Source organism: Salmo salar, chromosome ssa01, assembly GCF_905237065.1.
Source record: "Salmo salar chromosome ssa01, Ssal_v3.1, whole genome shotgun sequence".
Taxonomy (NCBI): Eukaryota; Metazoa; Chordata; class Actinopteri; order Salmoniformes; family Salmonidae; genus Salmo; species Salmo salar.
The window spans coordinates 120,912,533-120,937,169 of NC_059442.1; the positions used below are offsets into that span (position 1 = coordinate 120,912,533).

The following is a 24,637-nucleotide window of genomic DNA, read 5'->3' on the forward strand; positions in this document are numbered from 1 at the left end:
TGACCTAAGACAGGGAATCTTTACTAGGATTTAATGTCAGGAATTGTGACAGTGTGTAAATGATTTTGGCTAAGGTGTATGTAAACTTCCGACTTCAACTGTATCGTGTAGATAATCATTATACCATCTAAACCGCTGTGAAATATATTTTCAATAACCAAAATATTGTATTTTCAGCTGTTTGAAGCTGGTGTACAAAACCAAAAGACGCAAAAACAAAAGTTATTAACGGGAAGCATAGAAATGGCAGACATAGAACAGATCTACTGCTTCTTAGACTATAGTTCTATGTGAATTTGGTCAGATCGCCCAAAAAGTTACATATTGCATTTTTAAGCTATAAGACCATAGAGATATGTGTATCTGTACCATTATGACATCTGTGACTGCATGGGCAATGCCATTGAGGCCATCTCCATTTTAATGTAGACAATTTTCTTCTCTACTACTTATATGAGTTGGTATACAAACTGAAAGTGTGCATACTGCCATCTGGAGTGTGTTGTTTTTCTACAGGTATAAAGCCAAGGTTGGCGAATTACTGCCACCTCCAGTTATAGAATGTTTGCTGAAGAGTGTAATTAATTGGTTGATCCCTCCTGATGACTTGGATGGAATCGTGATCCTTCCTTAATCCATAGGAAGTCCCACCTAGTTGACTGCTTCAAAATGCCCCTGCAAAAACAAGTTTTATCCATCTAGGGTCCTCTATCATTCTCTATGTATAAGACTAACTTTCAAATGTTCAATCTATCCTAACTTTCTGTTCTTTTAAAACCTTTAACTCTAAAAATATGCATAAAATAACCCACCAACAATAACTCTCGACCGTTCAAGCTAGACACCAAACCAACATATTCAGGCTATCCTATCCAATCAATCAATCTTTCCATCTACCTACTTTTTCCAACTATAATCAGTCACTACCACTACTACTGCAGTCACTTCTATTACTTATTTCACAACAATAGATACTTTAAGACAAGCTAACAAGCATATATTTTCTTTAGGAAATGTGCTTTTCTAGTTTCATTATCTTTACTTTGCATAATCTGCTGATTTATGTTGGCTATCCCCTTGATTATTAGGGCTTGCATTCTTGTGCTCAAGCAGGCAAGCACCTCTGCAGCATCCAGACATTTAGTGGAAGCATATTTTTTTTTGCCTCAAAGTAAGTGAAGAGCTGATTTGCAATGGCCTATTCTGTCTTTTTTTCCCCACAGAACTATTCGCCAGGTCACAGAGCGCTCAAAAGACAGGCTGGCCTCGGATGAGGTGGTGTTAGAAACACTACTACATCTTTTTAGGGCACTGCTCAGAAATGACGTTGCACACCAGGAAGAGGTGTTACGTCTGCTTCCCGCCTCGACTCAAACCCGCTACCTCAGCCCAGAGACCACTGAGGGACCAGACATAGGTTGTGTTTTTGTTTCTGCCTTTTGTTAGGGAATGGAATCATGGGTGGGAAAGACATAAAAGCACAGCATTTGTTAAACTGGCTCCTAGGCACAGGGTGTGCAGGCTTTTGTTTCAGCCCAGCATTAACGCAGCTTATTCAATGACTTAGGGGCTTGATGAGTTGTCGATGAGTTGAATTAATCGTGTTAGTGTTCTATTTACCAGAGATAAGAATCAGACCTAGGTCAAATGTATACAATATCATATACTTTTAAATACTTACTGACTTGTGCTTGATCGAAACTGTTCCAGTATACAGAGGAAACTAAATCAAGCACAGCTCAACTATTTGGAGGGATTCCTCACGAAACCTAGACAAATATTGACCATGATTTTGGGGATTTTCATGAAATGTAATCAGTAGAATGGTCCTTTAGAGGAAGGATTGTTGACATACAGTGCATTCTGAAAATATTCAGACCCCTTGACTTTTTCCATATTTTGTTACATTACAGCCTTATTCTAAAATGGATTCAATTATTTTTCCCCCTCATCAACCTACACACAATACCCCATAATGACAAAGCAAAAACAGGTTTTTAGAATTTTTTTTGTACACTTATTTAAAAACAAACTGAAATCACATTTACGTAAGTATTCAGACCCTTTACTCAGTACTTTGTTGAAACATCTCTGGAGAAACCTGAAAATAGCTGTGCAGCGACGCTCCCCATCCAACCTGACAGAGCTTGAGAGGATCTGCAGAGAAGAATGGGAGAAACTCCCCAAATACAGGTGTGCCAAGCTTGTAGTGTCATACCCAAGAAGACATGAGGCTGTAATTGATGCCAAAGGTGCTTCAACAAAGTACTGAGAAAAAGGGTCTGAATACTTATGTACATTTCAGTTTTCTATTTTTAATAAATTAGCAAAAATGTCTAAACCTGTTTTTTGCTTTGTCATTGAGGAGTATTGTGTGTAGATTGATGAGGGGGAAAAAACAATTTAATCAATTTTAGAATAAGACTAACATAATAAAATGTGGAAAAAATCAAGGGTTCTGAATACTTCTGAATGCACTGTATGTAAAAGCATAATTGAGAAATCATTTATCAAAGTTTGCATATTTATTACATTTTGGCCTTCTCCTTTAAGACTACATAATGTTTCATCGGTAGGTGCTACAAAGCAAACATTGGTGTCATATGAAGCTTTACCGCTTGTTCTGTAGTATTTTGATTTCCCTCCCGCAAAAAAATATTTCTGAAATATAGCTAAACATGAATATTGGAAATATACAAATTTAGATTTGGTATTTTTTAAATATATATTGTAGAACACAATATACTCAACGAGCATATTAGTTCCAGAGTGGCATCTCTGCAAGTTTTAAAGTCATGGCCCATTTTATACAGAGAAATTGGTGTAGTAGGCAATGTAACCAATCACAGACCTCCTTTTAATTATGTATTGCACTCCCTGCAAATCACCAGCAGAGGGCGACCCTTTTGAATCCATTTTCACGTTCAATCTGTTAAGGTTTACAAATCGGATAATAACTCTAAAAGTAGCAGACATCCCACTCTGGAACTTTGATATGCCCGTGGAGTAAACTATGTTCAATAATGTGTAGAAACATTTGCCAAACCAAAAATGGTATACAGTATTTTCAATGTTCATGTTTATACAGTATTCAAAAATTGTCATTCTTTATTGAAATGAAAATACTAGTCATATTACATACCAAGAGCTTCATATGACACATTTTTTTGCTTTGAAGAACCTAGAGATGAAACATTAGGAAGTCGTAAAGGAGTCCTGGGTAAGGCCAAAAGGTCACTTTGAATGTATTTTAAGTGTTTGACTCAGGTCTGATGATGATGATAATAACACTTATACACTGAGTATACCAAACATTAGGAACACCTTCACAACAGCCTTAATTCGTTGGGGCATGGACTCTACAAGGGCCAACATCCCTGTGGAACACTTGACACCATGTTGACTCCAATGCTTCCCACAGTTGTGTCAAGTTGGCTGGATGTCCTTTGGGTGGTGAACCATTCTTGATAAACACAGGAAACTGTTGAGCGTGAAAAACCCAGCAGCGTTGCAGTTCTTGACACTCAAACAGGTGCGCCTGGAACCTACTACCATACCCCTTTTAAAGGCACTTTACTTTTGTATTGTCCATTCACCCTGTGATTGGCACACATACACAATGTCTCACCTATCTCCTCTTCGTCTACATTGATTGAAGTTGATTTAACAAGTGACATCAATAAGGGATCATAGCTTTCACCTGATCAGTCTGTCATGGAAAGAGCAGGTGTTCCTAATGTTTTGTACACTTAGTCTATATTAATGTTATATGTGTAACTATACCATGTTCAGATTTTTATAAAACTATTTGTTACTCAAGAACAGTCAAGATAATGAGCCAACTCAAGAGCACACATCCTATACGTGCAAAAATTAACAATCTGTACCGTTCCCTTCTCAGCCCTATTAATTGTGCATGTCTTCCATTATATACCTGTCTTTCAAATATCCGGCTGGTGCCAACCATATGGAACATGTTTTCCTGAAATGCGTGACTAATTATTATAATATGAAACAGGAGAACCAAAAGGAGAGCATGGGCCCATCGAGACGATGTTCCTGACGGTTGGGTTCTGTATTGAGCGAAAGCCTAGTTCCTTGCCGTTCGCTGGAACAGGAGTCTTTGTTACCAGGGGCTTTGTGCCTAAAGGAGCTACAGTGGCCATGTACCCAGGTAATTCTCACCACTGATGAGGACTAAGGCCGGGACTCAATCTGATCGCGCTTGTCGACAATGCACCATTTTAAAGGTAATTTCCAATTGAGCCCACATACGCAACGTGTTTTTCTCCTATTTTCCCCCCCTTTCAGGGGTGTAACATTATGTTGTTACTATTATGGAGATGGGTTTCAAATACATGATCCGAGTATGTGTGAACCTAGAAGCGTACTCAGTCTGATACTGTATGAGCAACATAGTGGCTAATTGTAGGGGAGAGTGGGGTGAGTTGAATTAAAAAAAAAAATAAAAAAAAAAAATTACATTCAGCATCACTCCATCAAGGGAGTGTTCTTTCCAACAAATATATCTAGATATATTTCAAGATGTTGTGTATCCTTGGAAATAATCAGAATTCATATTAACATGACCGTTTTGAAAACAGATTGTCCAAAACAAAGTGGTCTCTTGGTGCAATTTACCTGGGTATGGGGTAAGTTGAACCACCGAACAGGCTCAGTTAAAAAAATAATATTTTATCACAGGCTTAATGCCTAACAAACACTTTGTACTTTTTATCGCTGGGATATGAACTTCCTTACCACTTTTTTTTTTTTTTTTTTTCCCCCATTTGTTTTCTTCCTCCACAGACTCCATAAAATTATGACCTCTTCCTCAATATTTGGTCAAATTATATATTTGGTTTATGGTTTCCTAGAAACAAGGGTGGGTTACCCATTTGGCTAAACTTACCCCACTCTCCTCTATAGCTAGCAGGCTATGTGTTCGTAGTAGAGCTCAACCGATTGTGATTTTTCAATGCCGATACCTATTGGAGGACCAAAAAAAGCCCATACCGATTAACCGGTAATTATTATTATTATTATTTTTTTTGCATATACATTTGTAATAATGACAATTACAACAATACTGAATGAACACTTATTTTAACTAACTATAATACATCAATAAAATCAATTTAATCTCAAATAAATAACGAAACATGTTCAATTTGGTTTAAATAATGCAAAAACAAAGTGTTGGAGAAGAAAGTAAAAGTGCAATATTTGCCATGTAAAAAAGCTCATGTTTAAGTTCCTTGCTCAGAACATGAGAACATATGAAAGCTGGTGGTTCCTTTTCTCTCTATACCATTTGTATTTCATATACCTTTGACTATTGGATGTTCTTATAGGCACTATAGTATTGCCAGCCTAATCTCGGGAGTTGATAGGCTTGCAGTCATAAACGGCGCAATGCTTGAAGCACAGCGAAGATCTGCTGGCAAATGCAGGAAAGTGCTGTTTGAATGAATGCTTACGAGCCTGCTGCTGCCTACCACCGCTCACAGACTGCTCTATCAAATCATAGACTTAATTATAATATAATAATACACAGAAATATGAGCCTTAGGTCATTAATATGGTCAAATCCGGAAACTATCATTTTGAAAACAAAACGTTAATTATTTCGGTGAAATACAGAACTGTTCTGTATTTTATCTAACGGGTGGCATCCCTAAGTCTAAATATTGCTGTTACATTGCACAACCTTCAATGTTATGTCATAATTATGTACAATTCTGGCAAATTAATTACGGTCTTTGTTAGGAAGAAAGGGTCTTCACACAGTTTGCAACGAGCCAGGCAGCCCAAACTGCTGCATATACCCTGACTCTGCTTGCACAGAACGCAAGAGAAGTGACACAATTTCCCTAGAAATTCATGTTATCAGGCAATATTAACTAAATATGCAGGTTTAAAAATATACTTTTGTATTGATTTTAAGAAGGGCATTGATGGTTATGTACACATTGGTGCAACGCCAGTGCTTTTTTCGCGAATGTCCTTGTTAGATCATCACCCGTTTGGTGAAGTAGGCTGTGATTTGATGAGAAATTAACAGGCACCGCATCAATTATATGCAACGCAGGACACGCTAGGTAAACTAGTAATATCATCAACCATGTGTAGTTAACTAGTGATTATGTTAAGATTGATAGTTTTTTATAAGATAAGTTTAATGCTAGCTAGAAACTTACCTTGGCTCCTTGCTGCACTCGCGTAACAGGTAGTCAGCCTGCCACGCCGTCTCCTCGTGGAGTGCAATGTAATCTGCCATAATCGGTGTCCAAAAATACCGATTTGTTATGAAAACTTGAAATCGGCCCTAATTAATCGGCCATTCCGATTAATCTGTCGACCTCTAGTTCGTAGATCAACTGAGGTGAATGAAGCTACAGAAGCCAAGGTGATAATGGCTGGTGTCATTTTTGCTTTATTTTTGTTTTTCAATTGCATAGAAATGCAGTAAATGAGCTTCAAATTTCAAAAATGTATTGGAATACCATTTGGATCAAGTTCAGCTTTCCCAAACTTAGGTCCTGCCCTGTTCATGCTCCCTCACCGATGCTTGCCTCTCCTAACGGTCCCCCACAACCTTGCTTGTCTTTCATTGAAAATGCATGGCTTCTGTTGTTTCATCGTCCCCAGTGGAAATCCACTGTTATCATGAACGTGATCTCTGCGAATACGGGAATATTGCCTTTAAAAGCTGCATTGTCGACAGCCTGTGATTGTATTGAATTCCAGTGGGGTGATACTGATGGTTTGTGAGGACTGATGGTTTGTTGACAATTGTAGCATTTTAGCTAAGCCAACCCAGCTACGGACAGAAGTGACATTTACGTAGCAGGTTATGAGAATTAATGTAACAGGTTAGGAAAATGTATGTAGCAACTGGGATTATATGTAGAAGCCAGAGAACAGTTTAAATTAAGCATTACAAGTTGATAGATCAATATATCCCCAAGCAACCAGGACAAAGTGTGCTGTCGACAGACTCGAACCCAACAAGCAATGGCTTACCTTAAAGGAAAAGACAAAGAACAACTTGGAGATGCAAATGAAAGCAACGAACAGCTGAAGGTTATCCAGGAAAACATAGCTAAAATGCTCTTTATGCTTACCAAAACAAACTGTTACAATCTGTTAGACTAGTTTCCTTTTGAGGAAATCTACTTTATCGTGTCATATGTGTATATACAGGGCTGGCACGTGGATGAACAAGACAACAAAATTGGCCTTCTGGAAACAGGTGCAAACTTTAAAAGTTTACCTGAATTAGCTAGAAAACGGAGACAAAATAATATGAGAATATTATCCCTACTGGAAGATGAAGAAAAAGGGGACCTTTCCAGCTACGTGATCAAGCTGATATTGGAGGAGCTAGGCGTGGATTTATCACCGGAGCATCTGGTGCGCTGCCATCGGATCGGCGTGAAGCAGAAGAACGCTAAATACCCTTGCGATCAGACAGTGACTGGAGGAGAAAGGAATCAAGTCTCAACTCCGAATCCTGGCAATTGTTGTTGTTGGTGGTTATTTGTGAGAATAGAGAGGGGCTATATCTGGGGGATTGTGATGGGGTGACTGGGATCAGATACTTCTCTCAGAGGACCCACCCTAAGTAGACCCCCCCCCCACCAGCAACTATACTGTTGGGGCTACAGGTTAGCAATGAACCCCGAGTCGGGATTGCTAACAAGGCTGGAAATTCAAAACATCAAAAATCTAATAATTTCAATTTCTCAAACAATCAACTATTTTACACAATTTAAAAGATAAACATCTCCTTAATCTAACCACATTGTTCGATTTTCAAAGAGGCTTTACGGCAAAAGCATAAAGTTAGATTATGTTAGGACAGTACATAGCCACAAAAGTACAAACATCCATTTTCAATTCAAGGTCAAGCGTCACCAAAAGCAGAAACCAGCTAGAATTATGCACTAACCTTTGTCAATCTCCATCAGATGACACTCCTAGGACATTATGTTATACAATACATGCATTTTTTGTTCCATCAAGTTCATATTTATATCCAAAAACAGCATTTTACAGTAGCGTGAAATTCAGATTTGTTTCTTCTCTGAAATGCTTCCGGTGAACATAACAAAATTACTATTCGACAACATTGGTAAATTATAATATTGTCATTCAAAGAATAATATATTATTATCTCGTAATTGCTACCGAATGGCCAGATCTCAAAATAACTTTACTGGGAAATCACATTATGCAATAAACGGGGTGCTATGCTAAGAATAATAAGCTATGCTATACAGTTAGCATCATCTAATATCGATAATAACATTGTAAATATCCCCTTACCTTTGATTATCTCCATCAGAAGGCACTGCCAGGAATCCCAGGTCCGGAACAAATGTGGTTTCTTTTGACAAAGTTCATAATTTATGTCCAAATAACACCAAGTAGTTAGCGTTCATTATGCTCCCACAAAACGTGGTGGGGGGGGTTGTAAAATCACGCCGAAAAGCTAAAAAAAACCTAGTAAATAATTTATTTACGTTCGTTCAAACATGTCAAACGTTGTAGCATTAATCATTTGGTCCATTTTTAACGATAAACATCAGTAATATTTTCACACAACCTATCCTATGTCTTGATAAACAATTAATGACAAACTCACGCTTCTCAGATTTATGCGCAGGCGCAATAAAATGAAGTGACGACATGTCAACTTCCTTGCATTCTAATTTGCTCTCTGTTTATCATAGACGCTTCAAACAACTTTATAAAGATCGTTGACATCTAGTGGAAGCCGTAGGTGTTGCGAAATGAATCCTTTCTCACTATGGTATCTATAAAACAATGACACTAAATAGTACAGTCACAAAATTCACATTTTTTTAAAATCTATTTTTCACAGGTTTTTGCCTGCAATATGAGTTTTGTTATACTTACAGACACCATTCAAACTGTTTTAGAAAATTCAGAGCGTTTTCTATCCGAATGTGTTAATAATATGCATATCCTAGCTTCTGAGTTGGTGTAGGAGGCAGTTAAAAATGGGCACATATTTTTTTCAAAATTTCTCAATACTGCCCCCGAGCCCCAACAGGTTAATTACATTTATTAGGTAATACAAACCAACCACAGTACTTAAGTGGCAGTATTTCTTCAAATGTATGTATCCACATTTTTTTATTTTTAAATGGTACGTTAGGAGAGGAAAAAAGGCCTAAAAAGGCATAGCACCTCTAGTAATTTGCATTATGTTTTTTGTTAAGTCTGCTCAGTCCAGATGCTCTATATATGCCTTCGGAAAGTATTCAGACCCCTTGACTTTTTCCACATTTTGTTACGTTACAGCCTTATTCTAAAATATATATATTTTTTAATTACATTTTTGAGGGTTCTTGGGTATTATGCTATAAGCTTGGCACACCTATATTTGAGGAGTTTCTTCCATTCTTCTCTGCAGATCTTCTCAAGCTCTGTCAGGCTGGATGGGGAGTGCACAGCTATTGTTTGCACAGCTATTTTCAGGTCTCTCCAGAGATGTCCGATCAGGTTCAAGTCCGGGCTCTGGCTGGACCATGCAAGGACATTCAACGACCTGTCCCGAAGCCACTCCTGTGTTGTCTTGGCTGTGTGCTTAGGGTTGTTGTCCTTTTGGAAGGTGAACCTTTGCCCCAGTCTGAGGTCCTGAGCGCTCTGGAGCAGGTTTTCATCAAGGATCTCTCTGTACTTTGCTCCATTCATTTTTGCCTAAATCCTGAGTAGTCTCCCAGTCCCTGCCGCTGAAATACTTCCCTACAGCATGATGCTGCCACCACCATGCTTCACCGTAGGGATGGTGCCAGGTTTGTAGAAACATCATACATCATAGCTTCCCTGTAGCTCTGTTGCTAGAGCACCAGCATGGTGTGTGCAACGCCAGGGTTGTGGGTTCGATTCCCACGGGGGGCCAGTACAAAACAAAAAAAAAATGCATGAAATGAAATGTATGCATTCACTACTGTAAGTTGCTCTGGATAAGAGCATCTGCTAAATGACTTAAATGTAAATCTCAAGGATGATCAATGGAAACAGGATGCACCTGAGCTCAATTTCGATTCTCATAGCAAAGGGTCTGAATACTTATGCAAATAAGGTATTTCTGTTATGTTTAATACCTTTGCTAACATTTCTAACAAGTTGTTTTCGCTTTGTCATTAATGGGATTGTGTGTAGATTGCTGAGGATTTAAAAAAATATATATTTTAGATTAAGGCTGTAACGTAACAATGTGGAAAAAGTCAAGGGGTCTGACTACTTTCCGAAGGCACTGTATGTAATGTATAGTATATAATAACTATATTTGTACTATGATGCCCACTGGCCTCTTATGCCATGTGTGCTAAAATGTTTTAAATGGGTCTTCAATGATCAACGGAAGAGAAGTTGGATTTTGTTGGAACAAAGTTAACCTTATCACATGGAATGTGCACTGGCTCCATGATATGGGGGGGAGCATATGGTTCTCGAACACTTAGATTGTCAGTAGATGTGGTTTTCTTGCAAGAGTTACATTTATAAAAAAAAAAAAAAAGAAATTGTATATTTAAAGAGGAGCTGGGTTGAAGAGGCCTATGCTGTAATTTACTGTAGTAACAGCAGAAGTGTAGGCATCATTATAACTAAGAATACACTATTTTACCTTACTTTACCTTTATCCCAGAACCCTGTTTTCTAATGTTGAATTGTACCTTAATGGTGAAAAATACAAATTGATTTAATTGTATATCTCACCAGGGGATAATCTAGTGGTTTTAAGATTCAAGCTATATTAGATCAAATCCAGACAGGAAGTATTATTTTAGCAGGTGAACTAAATCATACATTTGCTAAGCTTGACAGACGTAGTAATAAAAAAGGCACATTTAGGGAATCTCCAGAGGCTGAAAATGTTCATCTCTACAAATGGAGGACACCTGGACATTATTATTATTATTATTATTATTATAAAATACTATTCCTTTTTTCCCTCAAAGTTAGAAAAGCTATTCAAGAATTGACTACATTTTTATTTCCAGAAATGCACTCAACATTTTACTGGATTCAAAAATGTATGAAATAGTGATATCAGATCATTCTCTGGTATCATGTTTAATTACACTAGAAAATACACTTAGCAACCGTTAGGAGAATGAACAGAGTGCATCTTCTGGACACAAAATGTATTAAATACATAAACAAACAAATAATATTTTACAATTACAAATGTAGACAGAGGACAGAAAAACCAACCCCCAATATAATGTGGGATGCCTTTAAGGCGTACATTAGGGGGATGATGATGATCTCAAGGCTTTTACTTGTGACATAGTTAAATGCGCTAAAGAGGAACAATGGGTACATATTTAAGATGTGCATGCTCATCCCCAGAATCGTTTTACGTGTCTATTTTCAAAGTAGTATAAAGTTAAGAACATTATTAACTTCATAGTTTATAACAATGTGGAGGAAAATTAAACTTCTACAAGAACCAATATCATTCCCTAAAAACCCAGCCTTATGGAACAATCCTTGCATAGCTTTTCAGAATTCAGATTTATTTTATAATTTTTTTATTGGTCCACATGGAAAACTAAATGCATAGAAACCATAAATTACTTGGTAACAGGAAATACATTGATTTCCATGACGGAATTAAAAAGCAATTTTGTCTGACCAATGTAGATAGTTTCAAATACATGCAACTTAAGTTACATTACACAATTAAATTTGAAATCTTTTGGACATCAGAGGGAATCTTATTTGAGCCAGAAAATGACATTCATACGAAATACAAAACCTTGCAGAGAGTATATCCAACTGACAATCTTTTTGAACCAAGACTGATGTTGGCACAAGATGGAGGGGAAGTTGGAGCATAAATAACCACATTACAGTTAACTAAAATGTACGCTTAATCTGGTATAAACTAATGTATAGAATTTACAGCATAACTGCAGAGTTATGTCTTAAGTGTAAAATGAATAATGACTCAATAAACCATGCTTTCTGGGAATCCTAAAAAGTCCAGAAGTTATGGGCGGAGCTAGAAAGTTGGCTGTCAGAAGTATTACAATGTAAACTTACTTTTAATCTGTGTCATATTTCAAGACGTGGCATATGTCCCAATGAGCTGGACGATTCTCTTATCACTCACCCTGAAAAAACATATACTAAAAACTTGGAAATCAATCAATCCGCCATTAACAAAATGGAAAAATCTAATGATTTATTGAAATAGCATGGGTGACCGAGGAAAAACAAATTGGCACAATTTAAGACCAAGTGGCAAACAATAATGCAGGCACTAGGGATGGGTCTGTGAGCATGCAGGTCTGGGCAGGGATGGGGGTGTGAGCATGTGGGTCTGGGCAGATGAGATGTAGTCGTTGTTTGTGTGTGTCTGTAAGTTGTTCGTATCTGGAGTGAAAAAAAAACTGGGTTAGGCTTAGCTAAAATGCTAGTTGTCCACAACTGTTATCCCCAACACGACAACTAGATAGAGCTGTACTGATAACCACAACCGTACAAACCATCAGTCCCGACAAACCATAATTTATAACACCGACCTAAAAAGAGGGATACATATTTATACTCGTGTATCTCTTTAGTATAAGCAAGAACATAGATTAAAAAGTACCCCTTTTAACACATAGCATAGCTATTTTGAAAGTAATTAAGGAAATGCATATCACTTGGACAAGTGTTGTGATTTACCGTTGTGTGAATGAGTGACTAATTTCTGTGTTATCCATGCAGGGACCATCTATCAAGCATATGAGCCCATTCTCTTCCAGTCCATTTGGAACCCTTTTGTATTCAGATGCATAGATCATGTTTTGATTGATGGCAATGACAAAGGCATCTCTAAAATAGTGTACAGGTGAGAAATGTGGCATAGAAAAATGGGTAACACTTTACTTGACACCCAGTGTCATAACATGGTTATAACCATTGCATAATGTCATGGTGACATAACCTGTCATATAATCATAACACTCATGAACATATATTGCGTTATTTTATGGCTGGTTATGACACCTCCATAAATGTCAAAACCCACTTTTTTTTCGCAATTTTTTTCACTGCCAAGAAGTTCCCTTTCATTTGAAAGTTTGTTTCTTAAGTCCTTTGTTGTAATTAATTTTCTAGTCTTGTTTTTTTATTTTTTACATATTGCATTTTTTTGTTATTTTAACTTTATGACACTGTCAAGAAGTGTTATGACCATCCTGTGTCACTTTACTTGGACTAAGAAAATACACTTTATGACACTGTCAAGAAGCATTGTGACCGTCATAATCATACATACCCTCTTTTTGACTGATATAAGGGCATCTTGTCCTGCTCCTGAAATCTGCTCCTGCATTCATCCCAGTGGCTGCCTTTCCTTCCAGTTCTCTGCTTTCCAGTTCTCTGCTGCCAGTGACTGGAACGAAGTGCAAAAATCGCTGAAGCTGGAGAGTTACATTTCCCTCACTAACTTTAAACATCAGTTATCTGAGCAGCTAACCGATCGCTGCAGCTGTACATAATCCATCTGTAAATAGCCCACCCAATCTACCTACCTCATCCCCATATTGTTTTTATTTACTTTGCTGCTCTTTTGCACACCAGTATCACTACTTACACACCATCATCTGCTCATCATCATCTGCTCATCTATCACTCCAGTGTTAATCTGCTAAATTGTAATTACTTTGCTATCTCATTTGCACACACTGTATATAGACTTTCTTTTTTTTCTATTGTGTTATTGACTGTACGCTTGTTTATTCCATGTGTAACTCTGTGTTGTTTCTGTCGCACTGCTTTGCTTTATCTTGGCAAGGTCACAGTTGTAAATGAGAACTTGTTCTCAACTAGCTTATCTGGTTAAATAAAGATGAAATATATATATTTTTTTTAAACTGAGCATTGGGGTAGGTGCATGTCTGACATCAATGTGTCCGCAATTACAATGATCATTTAATATGGTCAATTTAAAGAAAAAAGTATATAACAAACATACTGTTGACATGTAGGATTTGGTGTAATGGAATGTTTTGCCTTGTGTTGTAGGTTTTGTGGGTTTTGACACTTATGTAGGTGTCATAACCAGCCCTAAAATAACAGAATATATGTCACAACAGGTCTAAATATGTCATGAAAGTTTTATGACCATGTTATGTCAACTGGTATGACATGGTTATGACCGTGTTATGATGCTTGGTGTCAAGTAAAGTGTTACTGAAAAATGTCCTAGGGCTTGATGACTGTCCTACGACAATTTTTCACATGTAGATGGACAGAATTCATATTTAAAAGTATTGATGTTTTCCAGGTCGTGCAGTGGAAGAGACAGGCTTGGTCCTTTCAGGTTGAGTGACATCACTTGGTTGACAGCCAATACAGAAAACCCGCTAGCAGTGGGTCAATATGTGAACAACTGCTCAAATGGTACCATCACATCTCTGCTCACCCATAGGAGAAATGGGGCTATAATTAGATTAAATATTTCTATACAGATATGCCTATATATTCTATATCATGAAGACTATTTATTTTACATAATTATTGTCTGTCTGCAATGTTGCAAATGCTGTGACCACTGACTATCTAAATATTCCTTTTCCTTTTTTTGTGTGGAATTATACTCTTATCTTTCAGAGAGGGCTGCAAATGTGTGCTATCAGGAGTATGATGTGCCTGAAGCATTTCCTCTTGAACTTCGCCAGTACCTTCCCAATGTGAACTACAGACATGACACGCAAAGGCAAGAATTTAAAGGATGTTTGAAATAATGTTGGTCCCTACTTCCTACAGTATTTGTTTGATTGTGTTACTGTTGACTGCGCCCATTGCAATCTCAAAAGTTAATTTATTAATTCAGCAGCTGTGTGGTTTGATTCACTCATAAGTAATTTAGAGCAATTAACAGTAAGTGTAGGCCAGAGCTATTAATATGGATACGGCTCTGGTCTAGGCTACTGGGGTGTTTATTTAACCGTTTTATACCAGGGATAACAAACCTAGTGTTCCTGTTTGTATTCACAGCTATAAATGTATTAATACAAATGTTAATGACCTTCTGTTTTGGCTCCATTTCCAAACAGCAGCTTTTGCTGTTGTTGACTAGTGAGTAGTCTTCTGAGCCAGACTGTCTTGAACTGGCTTAGTCTCGATGTGGCATGTGGCGACGCTTTCCATTGCCTGTCCAGCATAGCCACACCGTATTACATAGGAGAAAACCTAAACGTCCCTTGTCTGTCAAGAATGTTTCATAAAATTATGTTTGAACTTACTCTGCTGTTGAGTTCTAAATCCGGCTGAGAATATCACAGTGAGATGAATGTACGATTGCTGAAATCGCTAGACTTTCCCCTTTAATATGCCATCTCTCAGGCTGGGCTCTGTCGCTCAGAGGAAGGGGAGAGCAGACAGGTGGGGGGCTTTCTGGCGTTATAAGGCACTGAACCCTGCGACATTCACAGAGCGCATTGTACACAAATGTCAGTCAGAACCTGTCCAGAACCGCTTCAATTTCCTTAAATAGAAGACTTAACTTTTTAACCGCTTAGATGTTATAATAATCTCAATGGCCGATCTCAATGTCCAATAAATAATACTTGGTTATTTTGTCTCAAATTTCAAACCAATAAGAACCAACACCACGGACAATCGGCAGAGTAAATTCAAACGTGATTTGGGACATTTTAAGTTTTCTTATATGTAATAATGCGTGGCTACGCTGTACAGGCAATGGAAAGCATCGCTATGGAGTCAAATCCGGTTCAAAAGTTGAAGGGGTGCGAGATGAAACCTCATTGCGTGTGCTAACAGAAGAAATGTGGTCGAGCGAGCAGAGGATGGGGCCCCCGAGTCCACAGGCCAGCCGAGAGCACAAAATAAACTTGAGAGCTTGCTAGTGTGACTTTGAGCGAGCAGAACATCATAGCCACAGATCAAAAATAAACATTTCTTAAACAATAAATATAGAATTGTAATCAAAGAAATGTGATTCAAATGTGTAACAAATACATTTTAAATCATTAAATTGTCCACCAGCAATAGTCACTTGTCATGGTCAAGTTTTCGCTCTCAATTTCTCAAGTTGCTCGCTTTTAAGTCTTGGCACCTTGGTTTTGGTTCTATATTGTGGTGCTCCGCCCTATAGTGGGCTTTGCTCCTAGTGGTTTACCCCACTACCTAGGCAGCCAATAGCCTGACAAAATAATTATGCATGTGCTCCAGCCAATTGGAGTACAGCTCTCCCTGTATATAGGAGCGCACACCTACAGTCTTCCTATTTCCTTCAGCGAGACTGAAGATTAGTCTGAAGACTTGCATGGCAAGATAAGTCTCAAGATGATCCTGCCGCCGTTGATCCAGTGGGGTTACACCATTCAATTTCGCTGCCCCTCCACCCTTTACAGGGGTCGTGGAAATGGTGATGGCGTCACCCGAGAAGGTTACGGCTCTTAACAAGGAAATTGCAGAGCTTCTGGTGAAGGAAGCGCTAACAGTAGTTCCCCCAGAGCAGAGAAACAACGGGCTTTACTCTATTTTCTCATGCCATGGGTTTTAAAGAAGTCCGTACCTAAACTACCTTTCCGCATGCTCACAATGAGGCACCTTCTGGAGTGTATCCATCAGGGTGACTTTTTCCATGTTCCGGGGCTTCCGCGTCACAGGAAGTTTCTGTGCTTTGCTTTCCAAGGAGTGGCATTCGAGTACGAGTGCCTTTTGGGTACGCCCAAGCTCCTCGCACATTTTCCAAATGTGTGAAGGCGGCAATAGAGCCGCTGCGTCAACAGGGTTCTGGCGTACTTGGACGATCTGCTGGTTCTCACCCTGTCAGCAGAGCTGGCGATCGCACACACGACCTGACTGGTGACTCATCTCACCCGTCTGGGTCTTGCAGTGAATTGGGAAAAGAGCGCACCTTAGTGCTAGACGTGTTGTGTGAACCACCGTTTGAGCCTTTGGCCCAGATCTCTCTGAGAATGTTGTCTTTGAAGACTGCATCATTACTTGCCCAAGCGTGTCAGCGATCTATGCACTCTGTCAACGCGACGTGAATGTATCGCCATCAATGGTGATCTGAGCAGGGCGGTGTTGTTTCCTAATCCGGTGGTCATGCCTGAGATTATTAAGAGCTCTTACATATTACGGACCCTAGAGCTATGGGCCTTTTTTCCTCCTCTTCATGCTAGAGAGAGAGGAACATCTCCATCTGTGTCCTGTCCCCACCTTATGTGAAGGGCACAGCAATGGTTAGGTGTTTGTGTGCTATGGTGCTGGAGCGCTTGGTCGGCCACTCTCAAAACAGCGGTTGTCTCACTGGCTCTGCGATGTCATTGCCTTGGCCTTTGAGACTAAGGGGCCCCCAGTGCCTTAGGACATTAGGGCTCACTCTACACGTCAAGTGGCGGTGACTTCTGCCCAAAATGTTTAGGGGTGCAGGGGTCAAGGATATCTGCACTGCAGCATCGTGGTTGACGCCTTCCCTTTTTATACATTTCTACCTGTTAGATAAGTCATTGGGCTGTTTCGTACAGTCTACTTGGTTTAGCTGCCTAGAGGACTTAAGCTGAAGGGGGTGAGGTGGTGGGCTGTTTTGGGCAGCTCCCCCCACTGGACATATGGGTGATCATGCTTACATTACTTGATCTTTGGGATTTTAGGCTGGGTTTCTGTATATGCACTTTGACCTTTGCTGATGTAAAAAGGGCTTGATTGATTGATTGATTGGCTGTCTACATCCCTCATTCTCAACTCTGGACCTTGAAGCCACTAACCAGGAACTGACTTAGACCTGGGACACCAGGTGGATGCAATTAATTATCCGGTAGAACAGAAAAGCAGCAGGCTCAGGACCTCGTAGTGTAAAAGCTGAATACCCCTGGTCTACATGTTTAGTTCAATACATGATTCTCTGACCCACCAGTCTTTTTATTTTTATTTATTAAAGATCCAGCAGCAGCTACTCTTCCTGGGGTCCAGCAACATTAAGGCAGTTATATACCATTAGAAATATTACATTTCACAACACTTTTCACAACACATTAAGTGTGTGCCCTCAGGCCACTACCAAATATCTACAATACAAAATCCGTGTGTAGAGTGCGTGTGTGAGTATCTGTGCCTGTCTCCGCTGTTCCATAGGTGTGTATTTTTTTATTTTTTAAATTTATGATTCTACTGCTTGCATCAGTTACCTGATGTGGAATTAGAGTTCCATGTAGTCATGGCTCTATGTAGCACTGTGCTCCTCCCATAGTCTGTTGTGGATTGTGAAGAGACCTCTGGTGGAATGTCTTGTGGGGTATGCATGGGTGTCCGAGCTGTGTGCTCGTAGTTTATATAGACAGCTTGGTGCATTCAGCATGTCAATACAAGTAGTGATGAAGTCAATATCTCCTCTACTTTGTGCCCTGAGAGATTAACATGTATTGTATTCGTGTTAGCTCTCAATGTACATTTAAGGGCCAGCCGTCCTGCCCTGTTCTGAGCCAATTGTAATTTGTGGCACCTGACCACACGACTGGACAGCAGTTCATAGGGTTGTTAATAAGGCAAAGTAACGCTTTATTATGGACAGACTTCTCCCCATCTTAGCTACTGTTGCATCAACATGTTTTAACCATGACAGTTTACAATCCAGGGTTACTCAAAGCAGTTGTTATCTCCACTTTCTCAACTTCCACATTATTTATTACAAGATTTAGTTGAGTTTTAGGGTTTAGTGAATGATTTGTCCCAAATAGAATGCTTTTAGTTTTTGAAATATTTAGGACCAACTTATTTCTTGCCACCCATTCTAAAACTGACTGCGGCTCTAAGTGTTGTAGTCATTTCACTCGCTGTAGTAGCTTTACTCAAAGCCAGTGGCATGACAGCCAAGACATAAGACTCCTGAACATCAAATCAAATGGCTATCCCCCCCGCAGCTGCTACTCTCTTATCTATGCATAGTCACTTTAATAACTCTACCTACATGTACATATTACCTCGACTAACCGGTGCCCCCACACATTGAATCTGCATCGGCACCCCTGCTGCTCTTCAATTATTTGTTACTTTTATTTGTTACTTTTTTTTTTAGGTATTTTTCTTAACTGCAGTCTCGGTTAAGTGCTTGTAAGCATTGCACTGTAAGATATACACCGGTTGTATTTGGCGCATGTGACAAATACACATTTATTTTATTTGACATGTAACTTTTTATCCACAATATAGCAGTGGGTGTAAAGCCATAACACATCCATTTTTACAGCAACAGACTGATGGATAATGTCAAAGGCCACACTAAAGTCTAACAAAACAGCTCCCACAATCTTTTTATCATACATTTCTCTCAGCCAATCATCAGTCATTTGGGTAAGGGCCGTGCATGTTGAATGTCCTTCCCTATAAGCATACTGAAAGTCTTGCCAATTTGTTTACTGTAAAATAGCATTGAATCTGGTCAAACATAATCTTTTCCAAAAGTTTACTACGGGTTGGTAACGAGCTGATTGGTTGGCTGTTTGAGCCAGTAAAGAGGGATTTACCAATCTTGGGTAGCAGATTGACTTTTGCTTCCCTCCAGGCCTGAGAACACACACTTTTTTGTAGGCTTAGATTGAAGATCTGGCAAATAGGAGTGGCAAAAAAATTACAATGCTTGTCTTTCATAATTTGGTCAGTTATACTTGGATGTGTAGTGTCGGCGTTTGTTGCTGGCATGTCATGCCTAAGTTTGCTAATCTTGCTGATGGGGGGGGGGAATAATTAAAGAAGTAGGCAATATCACTGGGTTTGTGATGAATGAGCCATCTGATTCAATTAATGATGGAGCTGAGTTTGACTTTTTGCCCAAAATGTAATTTAAGGTGCTCCAAAATGTGTTACTATCATTCTTTATACAATTTCTTTGTTTCATAGTATAGTTTCTTCTCTTTGTTCAGTTTAGTCACATGATTTCTCAATTTGCAGTACGTTTGCCAATTGGTTGTGCAGCCAGACTTATTTGCCATTCATTTTTCCTCATCCCTCTCAACCATACCATTTTTCAATTCCTCATCAATCCGCGAGGATTTACGTTTTTACAGTAATTTACTTCATGGGTGGATGCTTATTAGTGACTGGAATAGGCAATTTCATAAATGTGTCAAGTGCAGTGTCTGGTTGCTCCTCATTACAGACCAGCAAATATTCCTTACATCATCACGAAACTAATTGTATGACCTCATATACACTATATTAGACCCAGCCTTTGGTACTTTGGTTTTCCTAGATATGGCTACTATATTGTGAACACTACATCCAATGGATTTGTAAAGCAAATTTCTGTAGCATTAGTAAAGATGTGACCAATACATGATTTCATTCCTGTGCTGTTTGTAAATACCCTGGTAGGTTGACTGATAACCTGAACCAGGTTGCAGGCACTGGTTACAGTTTGAAGCTTTCTCTTGATTGGGCAGCTTGATGAAAGCCAGTCAATATTAAGGTCACCCAGAAAATATACCTCTGTTGATATCACATACATTGTCAAGCATTTCACACATTATCCAGATACTGACTGTTAACACTTGGTGGTCTATAGCAGCTTCCCACAAGAATGGGCTTTAGGTGAGGCAGATGAACCTGTAGCCATACTATTTCAAAAGTATTTAACATGAGATCCGCTCTAAGCTTCACAGGAATGTGGCTCTGAATATAGACTTCAACAACGCCCCCATTGACATTTGTCTTTTCTTTTAGACGTTATAACCATGTATTTCAACCAGTGTATTATCTAAGTGTGTTTCAGAGAGTCAGAATATGAATGTCATCTGTTACTAGCAAGTTATTTATTTCATGAACCTTGTTTCTTAGGCTACATATGTTAATGTGAGGTATTTTTAGCACTTTTCTGGGATGCCTGATTTTTGTTAATCGCTTAACTGGGAAACTTAGACATGACAATGTTATTCATGTTTGAGCTGATAGTACAGGGTGAGAAAAACACAGTGGACTTCCTACTAGGGCACACCGCCTCAGTGCTAACAGTATAATTCTGGTTCATAGGCACATGATTGCTGTATACAATAGTTGTAGGCTCGACAGAGGCATTCAGGGGAGTTGGAGGGACATAAATGAGATGACTTACATTGTGACTGCCAACACCCCTGGGATAATGTAAATCTGCTGCAGCATTACGACAAGTCAGCTACACAATGGTAGGGAGTTGGGCTTGGGTCATTGATAAATTGTCTCAATGCAGCCTTGAAATTCGTGGACAGTTCAGTTCAGGAGCCAAGATGATTTGGATCGACTCCGTCATTCCTGTAGAGCATGTTCGGTTTCCAGAAGTTGTCAAAGTTATTTAGAAAAGCTATTCCAACAGAGCTACAGTAATCTTTTAGCCAGGTATGTAATGCCAGTAGCCTGCTGAATCTTTCATAACCACGGCCCAACGATGGTACCAGACCTGAAATAATTCGCCACTTTTTGGAATCTCTCAGAGCTAGAATCAGTTCTTTAAAATCAATTTTCAGCAGTTCCAAGCTAGCCCTCCTGATGTCGTTTGACCCCACATGGACTACGACAGCGTCAGCACCCAGCAGCTGTCGTAGAACACTTGGAAGCTGCCTTGTAACATCATGTACTCGTTCTCCAGGATAGCACAGGGGTTTTGCCCCAGGAACCAAGATGTTTCTTACCATAGAGCTGCCAATGACGACAGCTGGTGCAACGGCTGAGGTCCGGCCGTTCTTTCGCCTCAAGTGATTTCGCAAACCCCTCAAGGACCAAAGGGTGGTGGGGCCCGATGGACCTGAGCCAGCTGTAGTATCCATTGTGGATGATGAATGGGCCAGACTCTTAGTCTCACTGTCCCATGAGGGGGGAAAGCTCTGAGGATCTGAACACGAGGTAGAAGCCACCGAAGAGAGAGAAACAGAACAGAGGACTAAGGCGCAGGTACCTCCGGATCCAATCTCGATTTGGAAGCCCCCCAGGGAATAAGGCGCCGGAACCTCCTGGATCCAGGGCGGCAAAGCCAAGAAGGCCCCGTTTTCTGTTTTCGACTTCCATGGTGAGTGACATATCTCCATGGCTGGGAGGTAAGATCGAGAACAGGAACATCCACTAAGTCACCAGGAGCATCCTCCTAAATCCATTCTCCAGGGAAGGCAGAGACTCCTCCGGGGAGGGATTCCTGCGGAGTACCGGCAGTCGGCTGTGGAGAGCCGACACTTTGATTAGGTGTGGCGAGTTGAGTGAGGACACAGTAGTTGTTAGTCTATTGGACTACATTCTAGTACTTGTTGGCAGCCACAGCTGGGTCTTACCTTTTTTTCACAAGGGAATTGTTGGGACCGGCAAGGAGTACAGCCATCTAGCTCTATGATTTCAGGCTGATGGGGGGCGGGCTTAAAGGCAGGTAAGTGTCTAGAAACCTTAGATTGTCCATCACTCCAGTGAATGTGGCCAAACTAACAAATTCCTGCCCTTGGCCAATCCAGTGTTGTGATTGGCTATTATTTGGCCTGCAATCCATTGTGTGATTGGTTGAGCCTTCTTGTTTGTGTGCCTTCAAACAGATGCACTGCAGAGCCGTCTGTTTAGCTCAGACTAAGATTTCGCTAGGTAGCCTGCTTGAGCAGTAACCTCCAAACATATTGGGAAATAAATTAAAATAGGTATACTATACCTTAAGTTGAGTGTAATCTACTCGCTAGAGTAAGTTAGCTAATTACTTCTTAGCCAGCAACATTCGTCTGTAAAACGAAAAGCTGACAGTCAGCTCTAGCAAACACCATAAAATGAGTCCACTAATTGAAGGCAGGATCCAATATTTAGCGTATTAAGCCCAAGGACACAGCATAAATGGGGATTTTGAATTATATGAAGACAAAGGGGAGAATCTGCTGCAGTTCATACAGTACTTAAACAGTCCAAAATAATAGAAACTGACATGAATATGATAAACCAGCTAAACATGTCAGAATCTGCTTTATTTGCCCAGTACATTTGCATGTACAGGAATTTGACTCTGTGAAATGGTACTGTCCCAATAAGCAGACAAAATATATAGATGCAGAATTTCCACCCTGCATGCTTCCTTGCCCTGGAGTCGTGCAGGACCTTGGAGTGCAGACGTTAGCCAATGACCATCTCAGCAGACCGGACAATCCGTTGCAGTGATTCAGGAGGTGAGGATGGACTCTGTTGTTTAGAACTGAATCAGCACACACAGCATTCGGTTCTGCTCACTCAGTCACACGTGCAAGCTCTCAAGTTTAATTTGCATTCACCACGCTGGCCTGCGGGACCTGTCCTCTTCTCGCTCGACCACTTTTCTTCTTTGACTATTTGCTCACGCAATGTTTAATCTTGGTCGCACGGTCTATCTCGCGCCCGATCGACGTTTGAATCGGCTGTGACTGTTAACATAGCCACATCTGGACTAGCCCTGGCTCAGCTTGCATTGGTCAAAGCAAGTCTTAACTAGAGTGACAACAGCTTCTTTCTTCTCCTCCAGGCCTTTACGATGTGTGGTCCTTGTAGCGTTAAGAGACATCCGTCCAGGGGAGGAACTATTTTCTAACTACTTCACCATTGTGCATTAGGTCACATTTTAAAACTGGTACTACCTGAACTTGTTCAAGAAGAAACACTTGGCTACAGTGTGCCTTAGTGCACACAACCCAGGTCTAAGATTTTTGAACACGTAAGATTATGAAAAGTACTTATTCAACTAGTCAAGTGAAAGCCCCTCTGAAGAACTGTGGCCAGATGATTCTGTGTAGCCTGAGGGAAGACAACGAAAGAGACTGAAGGAAGAATGGAGAACATGAAACTGAGAACCATATTCATAAGAACATTTTCCTTTATTTCTGCATCTGTACACACGATTTGTCTGGAACAAAATATATAAAATATTCAACGAAAGTGTACAGTTTTATGAACAAACTTTACTTTTGAATGATGAGATTAAATCCTGTCTTGTCTACTTTACACTATAGTCTTAACCCCAATTGAACGGTCAACCTTCACAACTTCACTGTGGTAAGTCAAATACACTATATTTACAAAAGTATGTGGACACCCCTTCAAATTAGTGGATTCGGCTATTTCAGCCACACTCGTTGCTGAAAGGTGTATAAAAATCGAGCACACAGCCATGCACTCTCCATAGACAAACATTGGCAGTAGAATAGCCTTACTGAAGAGCTCAGTGACTTTCAACGTGGCACTGTCATAGGATGCTACCTTTCCAACAAAGCAGTGCATAACATTTCTGCCCTGCTAGAGCTGTCCCGGTCAACTGTAAGTGCTGTTATTGTGAAGTGGAAACATCTAGGAGCAATAATTGCTCAGCAGCGAAGTAGGTCACGCAAGCTCACAGAACTGCACTGTTGAAGTGCGTAAAAAAATTCTGTCCTCGGTTGCAACACTCCCTACCGAGTTCTGGAAGCAACGTCAGCACAATAACTTAGTTGGGAGATTCATGAAATGGGTTTTCATGGCCGAGCAGCCACTGACAAGCGTCGGCTGGAGTGGTGTAAAGCTTGCCGCTGTTGGACTCAGGAGCAGTGGAAACGCATTCTCTGACGTGATGAATCACGCTTCACCATCTGGCAGTCGGATGGATGAATCTGGGTTTGGTGGATACCAGGAGAAC

General features: G+C 39.9%; 1 protein-coding gene across 9 annotated transcripts in view; it reads left to right on the top strand.

Moving 5' to 3' along the window:
* The window catches only part of setd9 (SET domain containing 9), a 28,847-nt gene extending 4,940 nt beyond the window's left edge, over positions 1-23,907 (top strand). For 8 of the 9 annotated variants that reach the window (XM_014123646.2, XM_014123574.2, XM_014123583.2 and 5 more), the window contains exons 3-8: positions 1,224-1,417; positions 4,019-4,174; positions 12,760-12,883; positions 14,324-14,439; positions 14,650-14,755; positions 23,495-23,907. In XM_014123646.2, the coding sequence (XP_013979121.1) occupies positions 1,224-1,417; positions 4,019-4,174; positions 12,760-12,883; positions 14,324-14,439; positions 14,650-14,755; positions 23,495-23,582 (784 nt within the window). In that variant the 3' untranslated portion in view covers positions 23,583-23,907. Of the gene's footprint in view, positions 1-1,223; positions 1,418-4,018; positions 4,251-12,759; positions 12,884-14,323; positions 14,440-14,649; positions 14,756-23,494 lie in introns of those variants that run through there. The other variant, XM_045688024.1, reaches the window with a different exon arrangement.
* Positions 23,908-24,637: the final 730 nt, after the last annotated feature.